The 13,948-nt window shown below is 41.5% G+C and overlaps 2 protein-coding genes and 1 long non-coding RNA gene across 3 annotated transcripts; 1 reads left to right on the plus strand and 2 right to left on the minus strand.

Moving 5' to 3' along the window:
• Window positions 1-30: 30 nt before the first annotated feature.
• LOC103989989 (uncharacterized) lies at window positions 31-4,825 on the minus strand. The gene is made up of 5 exons (XM_009408976.3): window positions 4,450-4,825; window positions 1,990-2,920; window positions 1,692-1,787; window positions 1,239-1,375; window positions 31-512 (listed from the first exon to the last, which is right to left on the minus strand). The coding sequence occupies exons 1-5, from the start codon at window positions 4,689-4,691 to the stop codon at window positions 326-328; spliced, it is 1,593 nt and encodes a 530-aa protein (XP_009407251.2). The 5' UTR covers window positions 4,692-4,825; the 3' UTR covers window positions 31-325.
• A 3,321-nt stretch (window positions 4,826-8,146) lies between these two features.
• Window positions 8,147-10,488, plus strand: LOC103989988 (protein JINGUBANG-like). The gene has a single exon (XM_009408975.3). The coding sequence runs from the start codon at window positions 8,962-8,964 to the stop codon at window positions 10,141-10,143; it is 1,182 nt and encodes a 393-aa protein (XP_009407250.2). The 5' UTR covers window positions 8,147-8,961; the 3' UTR covers window positions 10,144-10,488.
• An 817-nt stretch (window positions 10,489-11,305) lies between these two features.
• LOC135640491 (uncharacterized) lies at window positions 11,306-12,787 on the minus strand. Its single transcript, XR_010497348.1, has 2 exons — window positions 12,549-12,787; window positions 11,306-11,661 (listed from the first exon to the last, which is right to left on the minus strand). It is a non-coding gene; the product is annotated as an uncharacterized LOC135640491 (long non-coding RNA).
• Between the last annotated feature and the right edge of the window lie 1,161 nt (window positions 12,788-13,948).

Consider the following 13,948-nt stretch of genomic DNA (forward strand, 5'->3'; position numbering starts at 1 on the left):
GTGACGATTAATAGAAGGAGACTACCATCATCCGAAAAATCTTACCATCCCTCAGTAATAACATTCATGTAATATGAGAATTAAATACAAAGCCTTGGTACAAGAAAAGAAAAATAAAGGGCCAAGAAATGAGAAGATAAAACAAGTATCATACATACTGGTAGATGCCAGTCCCTGTAACAACAGAAAAAAAAAAAGTACAAAGATGGAGGATCTCATTGGATTCGTTTTAACATAAGCTGCTGCTGGGTAATGGAAGCTGATGGAATCCTGTGACAACGTGAAATCGCTACTGCAAAACAGGTTGATGCTGCTTGCTGTGTTGCTACTCCCTTTTATCTTCTTCGATGTCTCCATTGTTTGAGGTCGTAGTGTTGCTGGTCACGGCCGCTCTAGCATCGATCGAAGCTAAAGAACCGCGAGTATCCTTTGAAGGAATTGGTCCTGGTTTTATTAGAGAGAGCGAATCCTCTCGGTCGAAATCTTCAGTTCCGTCATCCGAGTAAGCATATCTGCAAAGAAGAAAACACCGATGAGTACCTATAAGAAAAATGGAAAGAGAAAAGAGTGTATATAAACCAGAGGTTGTAAAAAAAAAGACATTTAGTATAATATCTCATGTTGATTATAATCATTGGTCTCATTCGCAAGCAATCTTTCAGTCAATCAAACATCATGGTCCTTAATATCCAGATATATGGTCTGGAACCCTAATTTTCTTTTAATAATAGACTACTGGATTGTTGAACAACAATCCAGCTTCTCAGTTAAAATCTTTACTACTACTGTAGATTTGGAAAGAGACTAGCTATTAACAGATGACAGATATCTTGTTCTCTTGTCATTCTTGTCCAATCCATTGCTGTAAATATTAAGACCCAAGGGAAACATTCTTTAGCATATCTTTGAAATCAAGATTAAATAGATATTCTGGTGTACAGCAACACTTTAGCACAGCCTAAATTCAGGTTGAAAAGAGTTCTCATACAAGCTAACAAATAATGGTGAGTCATGATAGAATTTATGGATACTACTGTTCCAAAACAGAGATGTTCATGAATGGCAGTATTATCATCGACAGTACAATAGGACAAGAGGCACCATTTCATTTTTGTTAAAATGATATTTCTATTATGACAATATTTAGATGATTAAGAGAAACATCCGGAACAAAGTCCTAGACATAAAATTTCTGAAGAAAAGCAAATTGCAGGATCCCCAAAATCCAAGGATTTTACCTCTTTGAGTTTTGGGAGGGTGCCCAAAGATCGGCGATCACACAGAGAAGAGAGAAGGAGAGGACCTGCCAAAAGGCAGGAATGATCCAAGCATTCTGCCAGCGCTCGTTGTATATGTCAGTTGATTTGAAATACAGCTGCGGAAAAACAATACAACCTAATCATTCGGGGTAACACAACCAATCAAAGAGGCTGTAATCGTAGAAATGAACACCTAGCATGGTACACGAAAACCAATTAAGACAATATTTTAATATATTAAGAGTAAACCCAAGATACTCAATCATACAACATAGAATACACCAAAGAGCTGAGTTAACATTCCTTTAATTCAAGAATATTAACTCTCAAGACCATAGAACAACTGGTGCCCTCTAATGTTGTATATTTTATACATGGCTGTCTAAAGCAACCTAAATTAGCTCAACATGAAGCAAAATAGGTGACTATTACCTCATAGCAAATCCAACAGACGGACAAAACAAGAGCAACACCCAATGCATTAGTAAATTTCCTGTAAATGTCTAGCTTAGCCATCAACCGTCTTGCCTGTTAGGGAACAAACACAGGAGTTATTAAACAACTTCTAGAGACATATTCAAGCAAAAGATTCTTTTGGTATAAATTATGCAAACTACAGTAACTCGAGGAGAATCAAACATATATTTTGACTGCAAATGCAACAAACAAATGATGTAAGTTTAACCAAAGGGTGACAGCAATTGAGTTGAAATCAGAAAGCTGCAAATACCTGGAGTTTGTCCAGAGTTTTTGAAAGAGAAGTAAAAATCCAAAGAATGAAGAATGCATCCAGGAGTGCCACAGGAAGAACCAAGAACAATCTTGCTTTTCCAGCAAGATCGCTTACGGAACCTACATTCTCCACCAACTCAAGTATCTCAGATGCTAGGAAAAATGTTGCTCCAAACATGATCACCTTAGAAGTGAGGCCGCCCAAAGTAGGCCTAACAACTCCATACCCCATTGAAACAACCAGAATAATGATTCGTGACACTGTTCTTTTTACTGTACCAAAGGTTACTGCCCAAAAGGTAATCCCCATTGGTCTGAGTCCAGTTTCATTGAATTCAGCATATTCAAAGTACCACAATGCCATTTCAAACATGCCTAATGCAATGACTAGTGTTATGCAGTTCTGAAGTGGAAGAACCTCTTTCCAAAACCTCGCGTACTGTGAAAACCAAAATATCCCAAGTATCACAAATGCAAGAGACATTAATCCATAAAAGTTCATGAGAGGGGCCATCCTTCCTGGCAGGTAGCCAGTGGGATTTTTCCACACAGTCTTCCCCTCTATAGCCAGGCCACTGAGTGCTGGATCACAATATATAAAATACAGGTTGTACATCCCAGTTCTCGTGATGGGTATACTGTGGGATGGCAGTGTCGCAACAAGATCCTTTCCACTGAAACTAGCAACAAGCACTTGTGGCCAGTTAGGGTTCTGAGTGGAGGGCCGATAGATAACTGTGCCTTGAGTGCAGGCACCTAATTTTGCCAGATCTGCTGTGCAACAGACAGCTCGTTGACCACCATAGGCTGACCCACCAATTGTTTCCCGATCTTCTACCTCAAATACAATCGCTTGTACCATAACGTTATCAGTGTCTTTACTATTTTCAGTAGCTTGCTCAGGCCGCCTGAATGTGATCTTCTCAAAGCTGGATGCAGAAGAAAGGGAAACCATGAGAATGTTGAACAATAACTGTCAAAATGTGTCTGCCGTGGTACAGAACAGGGATATTCTGTGCATCATATTCAGAAAAACAGTAAATCACAATCTCTAAGAAGCCTATCCTGCAAGCTAATTGTCCCTTCATAATATCAAAAATGGCAGTACCGCACAAACGTCTGCTGCCAAAGGAAGTTTGGCCAGTGATGCACAGAAGGGTTGTATTTATGCCTCAAACCCTGGTGCCTCACCAAAACTCACCTTCTTAATTGTCCTTTTAGGACAACACTAGTCACTAGGATAGGGTGCAGATATATAATACCACTTTTTGCCGAAGCATTTCAGTTAATATCGCCAATGCTTTCATTAGGGCATGTACCCAAGTTTTAAGTGAAATAAAAAACACTAAATGACCAAGAAACTGTACCAGTATGCAAAATTGGCAGCAGAGAGAAACGTCTCAACCTCTCATTGATGAACTAGCTAATGTTCATCAGATCTTCAATCAGGAGACATGATATTAGTACTATATATAGATACTTTTCCATTAATTCCTTTGTGTTACCGATTATTGATGAAAATAAAATTGTGTAGAGGGCCACAGGAAGAGATAACAAGGGATACCTTATGCAAAGAATTACATAAAGATAATAAGAAGAATAAGAGAAGGAAGAAAATAACAGGATGATAGTACGAGGCACCAATCACTTCTCAAAAATCATTAATACTTCTCCCTCAATTCATAGAACTTCCCCATTTCTTGACCACTAAGCGACTTTAGAGCAATGTTTGCTTCTCAATCTCGTATGGTCTAGAATAACTCTAAGGACCTATCGAACAGTATTCAACTTAAAATAGTACTACTAGATTACTGGAAAACTCAGATGACAAATTCCTTCCCAGATCTCACGTCATACCATTATGAACACAGCTTGAATATTGAGTGTTCTAAATAACATTAAAATCCGGACCAAATTATACTAAATCAAATCAGCAACTTGGAACCCACATCTGAACACCTGAATACTCTGGAATGTGACTTCAGAGCTGGAAGAGAGCTATCCGGAGAATCTAAAATAATTGAAGTTAGAGATCTATGCAAAAAGTTCAGCATCATGGAAACTTGACGACGGCAATCGACATATGACTGCCTACCATGTCAATGTGATGATTCATTTTGATATTTGGATTAGTGTTACATCAGTTGCGCACACCAGAATCGAGCTACAATGATAGTTTACCGGATCGGTTTCGTTTCTTTGCACTTTCTTTCTACGAACTAAAGCAAGTCTTTGACCGACCCAGAGATCAACTGCATTTGAGTCTAATGAAACCCCATGATGTCAAGAGCCAAGCACCACCTAGCGCCAGATCTCCGAACGAACAACTCGAGCCTACACCAACGACCCCAATTTCCCGTCTTTCGACATCCCGAATCCCCACAAAGCCCTAAAACCCACAAACAGAATGAAAGGCGCCCCGGATCTGTAGAAAGAAATGAGGACAAGTGGGGAATACCGGATGAAGGCGTCGCCGGGGCCGGCGGTGGCGTTGGGATCGGGGAGGGAGGCGTAGAGGCCCTCGCTGCCGCCGTGGAGAACGAAGGCATTGCCTTTCGGACCGAACTTGTCGCCGACGTAGCTGTGCACCGAGGCATCCACAGAGGCGGAGAAGAAGAAGGGGAGAAGGAAGATGCCACAGTAGATGAGCAGCCGAAGAAGACGGCCGGGGGCGGCAATGGACGGATCGACGCGCGCCATTGGGATACCCAAGAGAATATCTCTCTCTCTTTACCGCTCTCGTTATCCTCAAAAGGAAGCCAGAGAGGAACAGGGCGAGCTATGGCACCGGTCTTCTTCTTCTTCTGCTCACTGCTGCTAATGGCGAAGCTTAGCTTTCTTCTCGAGGGAAGGACCTCTTTTTAATAGCACAACTACATTGCTTACCTGGAACCCAACATACCCGCGATCCACCCTGAGGAGCCTGTGGGTCCATTTAAGCATAAGGCCGCTAGCCAGTCGTCGCCGAAGAAGGTGGGTGACTGAAGCACGGATGAGAAGAAGGGGAAGGACTGCTCTTTTCTCTAATACTCCTCGGACTAGTCGGTGGCAAGGTTTAAGGAAGGGGTTAATGGCGATGTGGCCATTAGCCTTTGAGTCAACTCTTTAATCGAAATAAGACCGACAATGTTATTAATGTTTCAATAAGATTTACTATTGATCATAAACTATTGTTTTTTTAGACTACAAAAAATAATTTTGTTACAATAAACGACATATAAGATGTCTATAATTAGCATTGACCCTAAACTATTATTTATTTTGACTTTGATTCTTTAATCTATTTGAGACTAAATGTTTTTCAAAAAAATAAAAAAATATTATAATTTATGATACTCACTAAATTTACATTATTATTAATCACTGATGAAGATTATTTATTCAATTTATTTGATTTTCTTACTCTATTATTCCTGATGATATATAAATTTTCTCTTTTTATTTATCAAAATTTTATATGCAACTCTCCTTTTTTTTCTTCTCAACATGAGACCAGAATGCAGCATTCTCTTTGTTTGAAGTATCTCAAACATCAGCATGTTTGAACTGATGATTTGGCAGATTTCTCAATCTTTTGGAAAATGAAGGCAGATAATTTTGGTGAACAATACCAAAGTTTACATGATATATATACTAAAATCCACACAAAAGAAACTAGTAATTTTATTTGTTTCTTTAGGATACCTCTCATATCTTTGCTTTGCAAATTGGTTGAACACAATTCTCTCTTCTGGATGTGCCCATCAGATTCTGCAGAGCTTTATGTTTGTTTCATAATCATAACTCTCCAGTCATCTCATAAGCAATGAAATGGTAAATTACAAGAAATTAAAAATAGAAAGTACATGAAAAGAAAAACCTTACTTTTGTTGCTTGGAATAGTTACATTAGTGCATAGGTTTAAAGATCTCTTGTGTTTTATTCAAGCATTCTTCTTGAGGTTTGAGATAATATGGAATTTTCAGTTCAGCCAGCAACTCTTTTCAAGTGAAATGTAAGCAAACATATCTTTCCTCATGTTAGCTTAGCTGCTTTCACTGCCACCCTATCACTGCAACTAATGAGTCAAAAAAAGGGAGAGAACATAAAATTCAGCATAGAATGGGCTCATTAATTTGCAAGAAAAAGAATCTGCTAAAACAATTTAATAGGAATTTTATAGTCAAACCAAACAACCTAAGCTGCAGCCCTGATTGCATTAAGTCAAACTGTAAAATAGAGCAGCCCATGTTTGAATGACAAAAATTTCTTTGTTTGCTGTTGAACTAGCAAAACCCTTTTCTACTATCAAACTTTCTCATCTACAAGTTTTGACAGTTCTTTGCATCAGTATAAATTCTTTTGTTAAGTAGGTTATTTAGTGAACTGTATTCATCAAGTTTAGTTCTCAAAGAAGGTCATCATAAGTAGTAATAGTAGTAGTAGTAGTTCATTAAGCTGCTTCTCAGTTCATGATACCATTAAAATATTTGAATCAACTCTTATCAGTTAACTCTTGTGCAAAGAATTATGATCTACATTGCAGTAAAGAAGATGGGAGCCAAAATGCAACAAAATGGTTACATAGATGCTTGTCATTTGTGTCAGGCTCATCATAGACTTCAACAAACCTCAGATTCTTTCAACACTTGGTGAAAGAAGGGACTTCTTGACACCAATCTAAGGGGATTCTTTTGTTCTTCCTATTAATTGTTGTGTATGTTCTTTTCTGCTCAGACAGTTACTACTTGGCTTGTGTTTAAGATATTATTAGCCTGGGTGATATCCATATGTGTGCCTTTCCACCTTCACCTTCTACCATTATTACTTTGGAATGCAGCTCTCCTGGTGGCCAGCCAAATCCCTTTTAGGTGAGTTAGGTACAATAAAATTGTACAAGTGTCACAGGTAGAGGCTTCTGCACAAAGTGCTCTCAGATCTCCTCTGAGGTAACCAATCTTTCAGCACTGGTGGCAAAGGACAAGAATCATGCAGAGGTAAATATCTTGCAATGAATAGATTTGCTCAGTGGATAGCGATGCATAAATATTGGATTTCAAATTATAACATCTTTTTAAAGGATAACCAATCCAAGACATCATCAACACTTAATCTGATCCAACGCAGTAGAGAGTGAAGCATTCAGATCCCAAATACTATATTAGATTGGGAATATCAGCGACATCCATACAACTTCTATGTCTTCTTCATGCAGTTGCCACAATGCCACTATATTCGATGCTTCCATGGAAATATCTGCAACAGTGCAAAGGAGTTGAGGTTGCAGGTTGGTATTGGAAAATGGAAGCAATGACATCATGACTGCCCTGTCTTTGGCTGGGAGAGGAGTCTTTCTGCTGAAAGAGTGGAAGCAAAAGGACTCCACACTAGATAAGAAAAGCTGACCATGTCTGGTGGCAAAAGAAGGATGCCTGCCAACAAAAGTGGTGGTGTTGGCAGCAATCACAGCAATGGATTCATGGTGATTTTGATCACTAACCGGGAGATATGCTCTTTTCAGGTGTCAGTGTGAGAAGATGCTTGCTTGAAGCACCGAGTGTGACCTGCAACCTGATGCCAAGATCTTGGTGGAGAGCAACTCATTCTAATGGAAGTTGAGTTGGCGACAGAAGATTGGCGTTGGAAACAAAACAAGGAATCATTGGATTATGATTTGATGAACTTCTCAGAGGACAGTGTTGATGCTAAATTGATGGTTCTGCAGCTTTGGAATGGTAGGCTTTGTTTCTTTTCTGAGGGGGAGAGGAGAGATAGGAGTTTCACCTACCAAACCAAGCTAATTTCATTAACCTGATAATGAGTAGCTCAACTAAAAGAACTTCCTAAATTAGCAATATGTTCCAAGCTAAATGTTGAATTGTCCTTAACCTAATCAAAGTTAGATTATCTTTGACCAATGCTATCTTATAGATGGGTTAATAAGGCTTTGTGTTTAAGATAAAACAATGCACAAATTAGCACTTGGATTCTCAGACTAACTCATCTACAAAATGATCTCAATCTGAAAAATACACAAACTAATACAACATAACATAATAATAAATATAACAAAAATTATTTCTGATAGTTGTGAGGAAGAAAAAGTAAATGCATCTACACTTGAAGGACAAATAAATGAAGTTGATTTGTTCATCAGTGGAGCAAAAGTTAACAGTATTCTACAGTGGAAGAAAGTCACCACTTTTGACAAATGTGCCATGCTGCAAAATGAGAACTCTTAGCATATTGGTGTTCTTCTGGGGGGGAAACAATCAGAGACTTTGAAAGATGAACACATACTCCTCCTCTTAGAGGATGTGTTGACACTGATAATTATAAATACAAGAACAAACTTGCTGATGAACAACAAATACTTCTCAAGAACAAAGATATTGCTTTTCTTTCAATTTCAGAAATAAATTTGGGTGTCATCACTTAATTATTACTTCTAAATTTCAGTGAATTATGTGGCACAGTTGGTAGAATGAATGATGTCAAGAAAGCGATTTGACCACCATAAAAGCTTTAGGGGTTGTATGTTTGACCAGAGTGTGAGAAATATTTCTCTCGTGTTGCTGCATTGCCACCATGTCAATTCGGCAACATCAAGTGCGCACCGAGCAGTGCTCTTAGTACTCGTGGCACTGTCCATAACACTGTTCTAAGTGATTCCAACAAGAGATTAAGCAGATTTCCATGAGCTCCGGTGACTCCCATGTTTATCATGCTTCAGATTGTTTTGCATTATGTTGCATGAATCACTCCTAAGATTAGCAGACAAAGGGCAAACACTGACCTAACATCCCCCACTCATGCTTGATGCATGTGCTGTGATTGTTCTCTAGCAACACTCTCTCTTCTTCCTACAGTATAAAGAAGGATGATGAGATATATATAGGACAGTATACATGCCCCAAATCACTAGGCGAGGTTTCCTTTCTGCATCTCCTTTGGCCTCCCTTTCGATGCTTCCTTCTTCTCTTTCTCACATATGGGCACAGCACCTCGTGGCTCCATTCCCTGTAATGGCAATCATGATGATGATGACTGCAACCATCTTCCGCCCAAATCCCTCTCCCTTCACTACCATAGCCATCCCTGTCTTCACCACCAGTGCGTCACCACCATTAGAGCTCACGCTTGCTACGTCGCTGCCCTCGCTGTTCATGGGACGTCCGTCTACAGCGGCGGCTCCGACCAAGAGATCAGAGTCTGGCCATCTGTTCTTTTAGACTCGTCGTCCACAGCGAGGACTGATCATCCTGCGAGCTTCACTGTGGCTCAAACAGAGAGCCCGGTGAAATCGCTTCTTGTGTCAGGTGACAACCTGTTCAGCTCTCACCAAGACGGCGAGATCCGCGTGTGGCAGATAAACCAGAGGGAGCAGCGCTGCTACAAGCTGAAAGCAGTTTTGCCGACCTCCATGGACCGGTTTTTGAGCTTCCTGTCGCCCAAGAACTATGTGCAGGTCCGCAGACACAAGAAGTGCTCCTGGGTGCACCACGTTGACGCCGTCTCCGGCCTCGCGCTCTCGCACGACGGCGCGCTCCTCTACTCCATCTCCTGGGACCGAACTCTAAAGGTGTGGCGCACCTCCGGGTTCAGGTGCATAGAGTCCGTCGCGGGCGCCCACCAGGACGCCATCAACGCGATCGCGGTGTCGCGGAACGGCCACGTCTACACGGGCTCGGCCGACGCCAAGATCAACGTGTGGAGGAGGAGTGGCGAGGAGGGGAAGCACTCGCTGGTGCAGACGCTGGAGCGGCACCGGTCGGCGGTGAACGCGCTGGCGCTGAGCGCCGACGACCGAGTGCTGTACTCGGGAGCGTCCGACCGCTCCGTGGTGGTGTGGGAAGGGGGCAGCGGGGGGATGGCGGCCACCGGGGAGCTCAGGGGACACAGGAGGGCCATCCTGTGCCTTGTGGCGGCCGGGGACGTGGTCTGCAGCGGCTCGGCGGATACGACGGTGAGGGTGTGGAGGAGAGGACGAGAGCAGAAGGGGCGCCACAGCTGCTTGGCCGTAATGGAAGGCCACGGAGGGCCGGTCAAGAGCTTGGCGATGGTAGTGCTGGAAAGCAGCAGCAGCAGCAGTAGTAGTACATGCCTGGTTCTCAGTGGAGGTTTGGACTGTGATCTAAAGCTGTGGAGACTCTCAGTTCCTTCTCTCTCTTAGGAGGACACCTCCCTGGCTTTGGAAGTACAACTTCTCTTAGATCGAAGATGATACTCCATCGTCCTCCCCACGGGATGCTTGACCACGTTCATGGCCATGCCTGGCCACAGTCAAAAAAGGGTTTACGGCCATCTACCATTGGCTTGGCCACAGTTGAAAGTAATACTAATTGAACGAACTGAACCATTAAGGCCACATGTTATCCAGAAACCACGTAACATAGATGATAGGAGATGATAAAATGGCCGAGGTCTATCACTATGGTACCTTTTTGAGGAGCATATCAACAAGGATTAGTTGTACTGTCACTTCATCATCACTGTGTCACACCCTTCATGGTTTATTTTATGTGATGCATATGTATTGCAAAAGTAGGCCCAAATGATGAATCAATTATGTCTGATATATATATATATATATATATATATATATATATATATATATATATATATATATATATATATATATATATATATATATATATATATATATATATATATATATATATATATAGAGAGAGAGAGAGAGAGAGAGAGAGAGAGAGAGAGAGAGAGAGAGAGTAGATTGTTTTCTTTAAAGTAAGATAGATTGAATCAAAAGCCTGATGTCCAAAGTTTTATGATACTAACAGATGCACTCTTAAAGCTTACTACAGAATACAAAGGCCTCACATCAAGTTGAGGCACAATATGAATGATAAATTTGGAATTTAATCTGTGAAGACCTTCTACACCCACAACTTTAAACCTAAGTTCTAAGCATACCTCCATAATGGAATATGTCCATTAACCAAAAGTTTGTGAAACCATTACATAATCTCTTCATTGTAATAACTCCATAAATCATAGATGAACCTATGTGGTGCCGAGACATTTAGGTAGAGTGTCCACCTAGACACTTTGGGTAGTGCAATTTATACATTGATGAAACAAAACTGTGCACCAAATGTTCCCTTTAGAGTCAGTCAGAAACCCTAAGATCATTTGTGAGAACTTTTCATGAGGCATCAAGTCATAAATCTTTGAAGTGGTACACTTGCCCTTTTGATTTTAGCAAAGATATATATGTTTTCAGATGTATAGCCTCATCAGACAAAAAATTTGAAACCTGTATCAAATCTTCTATGACCATATATCTAAGTCCAAGAGTTTAACTCTGGTAATTCCAACAAAAATTTCTTTGTCATCCACATAATTAACAATTTGAATAAATTAGTGCTGAATAATTTAAAAAAAAGAACAAAAGAATGAAATGCAGCAGACTAAACTAGAAAACAATTTGGAGACTTTTTTCTTACCAGAATCTTTTATCATACCTTTCCTGTGAGTGTAAGTTTTGCACTGGTAGGGTTTTCCGGATCTATCTTGCTGCAAGATCTGAGTGGGAACTTAACTAAGGGTGAAAGATGACCTTCACATCTATCAGTGCATCCTGGCAGTTGGATCGAGTGTTGTCAAATACAAGTTGGAGATGCTGCAGCCTTCACCAAGTAGTTCATCATCAGATGAAACAACATTTCTGCAGTAATCACACCAACCAATTATAGACATTAAATCAAGATCCAACTCTCAGATAATCTGTTGACTCGTTTGCTTTCTTCTACTAGTTTGATTCAATTAACCAAATGGGGATCCCCCATGTCACTTGAAATGGTAGCACGGAAAAGGTGGAAAACATTTCAGTCGGTAATCGGAAATGGAAAACAAAAAAGAGCTGAGATGAAGTACTTAGTTATCTAACACTAAGTGAATTGTTTCGACAATTTGTGTGTAATTTGTATATGAAACATAAAAATAATGATGAAACTAGTAGGATTTACAAAAATGAAAAACAGAGAGAAGGAGATTACACCCAAACATGTTTTAGAAGCACTCTACTACGTAATATGACAGTAGTAATGAAAAATGATGATGCATATCCCGGTGAAGTAGATATCTTGATGAAGTGTTAAGTGACCAATGAATCGATCAAACTACGAACTGCACAATGATTACTAATTAAAAAACATAATACAATGTACAATCATCAAAAATTACATTTAATTTAGAGTGCCACAGTATTCAAAACATGTACATTCTACGCTGCTCATGCATAGAGCAGAACCGAGAACCGAATACCAACACATCGAGGAGCCCTGCCAATCTTGCAGCTAAGCAGCAGACTATTACTCGACCTGTGGAGGTCATAATCGGATAATATTAACTCGCAGTTCCAGTCAAAATCTGGCCTTTTCTAAATGTTCTTCAATGCACTCCAGTATTAGACCTAATTACCGAACTTTTTAATATTTCATTTCACAGATCAATTCTCTCTCGAACCGTACAATTACCCAATTTTGCTGTAACCAAGATACATAAAGAGGAGGGTTCTCTTTTTTATATGAGGGTATAGGGAAGGAGTAGTACCTTAGGACGCCCAATGAGTTCTGGGCGACGAGCCAAAGGGCGGTGGTGGTAGCGGTGGCATCGCTTCGATCACGCTTGCTTGCTTGTGGCGAGAGGGTGCGGAACTTGGAGGACGAGGCAGGAGAAGCCGAAGGGAGGAAGAGGACTGAGGAGGAAAGCGCGACCCTCCTCCTGCCTTCCATTCTTCCTACGGCGTTCCTCGCGGTTGCATTGGGAGATCGGCTTTCGAACGACTTCCGTTTCCGACACAACGAAAGGCTGACGTGGTGCATATCGAGCGGGGCGTTAGGCGGATGAGGCGGGGTCGGTTCTCGGTGATGTGTCGCGACTGATTTCGTAAATCAAGTCTGGCGCGAAGGGCATTATCTGTGCAATTCGCGTGGATGCGGGGCCACCTGTGGAGCCCACGGGAATCCGACTCCGTGGCCAAACTCCATTCGATGGGGAAGAACCGTTGGTGGAGGCCCCCCGGTAGGGGATACAGCTTTAAATCACCTGCAGAGGCAAGAGAATGAGAATTATTATTTACATGCCTTGTAATATGTTAAAAATTAATTACTTTGATCACATTGGTTAAGTAAAAGATGATAAAAAAGAATATAGGTATTAATTTGGTAAGAATATAGGTATTAAGTTGGTATTGTCCACAAAATTTATACTAACGAGAGAGTTAGCACATAGCAAAATTTGAGATGTGATGGATTCATTCCATCGATCGATCCCGACAGCCAATTTGGGTCGGCAATGAGTTCCTTCATGTCGTCGCAGTCGTCTAATTCAGCTGCCCCTGCCAAGAGCTGCGGCTTCCGTGAGCTCGGGGCACGTTCGCAGAGAATCGACGACTCGAGCGAGGAGGTCTCACCGCGGTCCCAATTCACGGATGCTTCTGGGAATTCGTCTCCAAAAGGCGATCTTTCCAAGCTGGATAACGTTCGTCGACGCTTGCCTCAGGCCATGGGAGGGCTAACTATTGCAGGCAATCTGGCCCTGACACATTTGGATCAGTTCCCGGCATGCCCAGGCTTCGTGGAGTGCGCCGCAAGGTTTTCCAGCCTCGACGACCGGAATCGCTGTTGGCTCTCCGGCCATCTTGAGCTACCAGGGAATGCCAAGCTGCATTCCAGCGTAGCAAGCGACCAATGTCCGACGGTGAGATTATGCCGAGTCGTGGAACTCTAGAGAGGAAACATCGGCATCCGATCCTTTCTGTGAGTGGGAGAAGCAAGCTTAGGAGCTCCCAGAGATGGCAACGCGAAGAAGCGAAATGCTGCTCCGAAGAGCAAAGGGAAGGATACTATTCGACCGAAATCCGTCATCGATCCTCCCAAGGTGCAAAGATCATTCCTTTCAGGAAGGACTCAAAATTTTGAGCTTTCAGGTGGCAGACGGAGGAGGACTCT

This window comes from Musa acuminata, chromosome BXJ3-6, assembly GCF_036884655.1.
Source record: "Musa acuminata AAA Group cultivar baxijiao chromosome BXJ3-6, Cavendish_Baxijiao_AAA, whole genome shotgun sequence".
Taxonomy (NCBI): domain Eukaryota; kingdom Viridiplantae; phylum Streptophyta; class Magnoliopsida; order Zingiberales; family Musaceae; genus Musa; species Musa acuminata.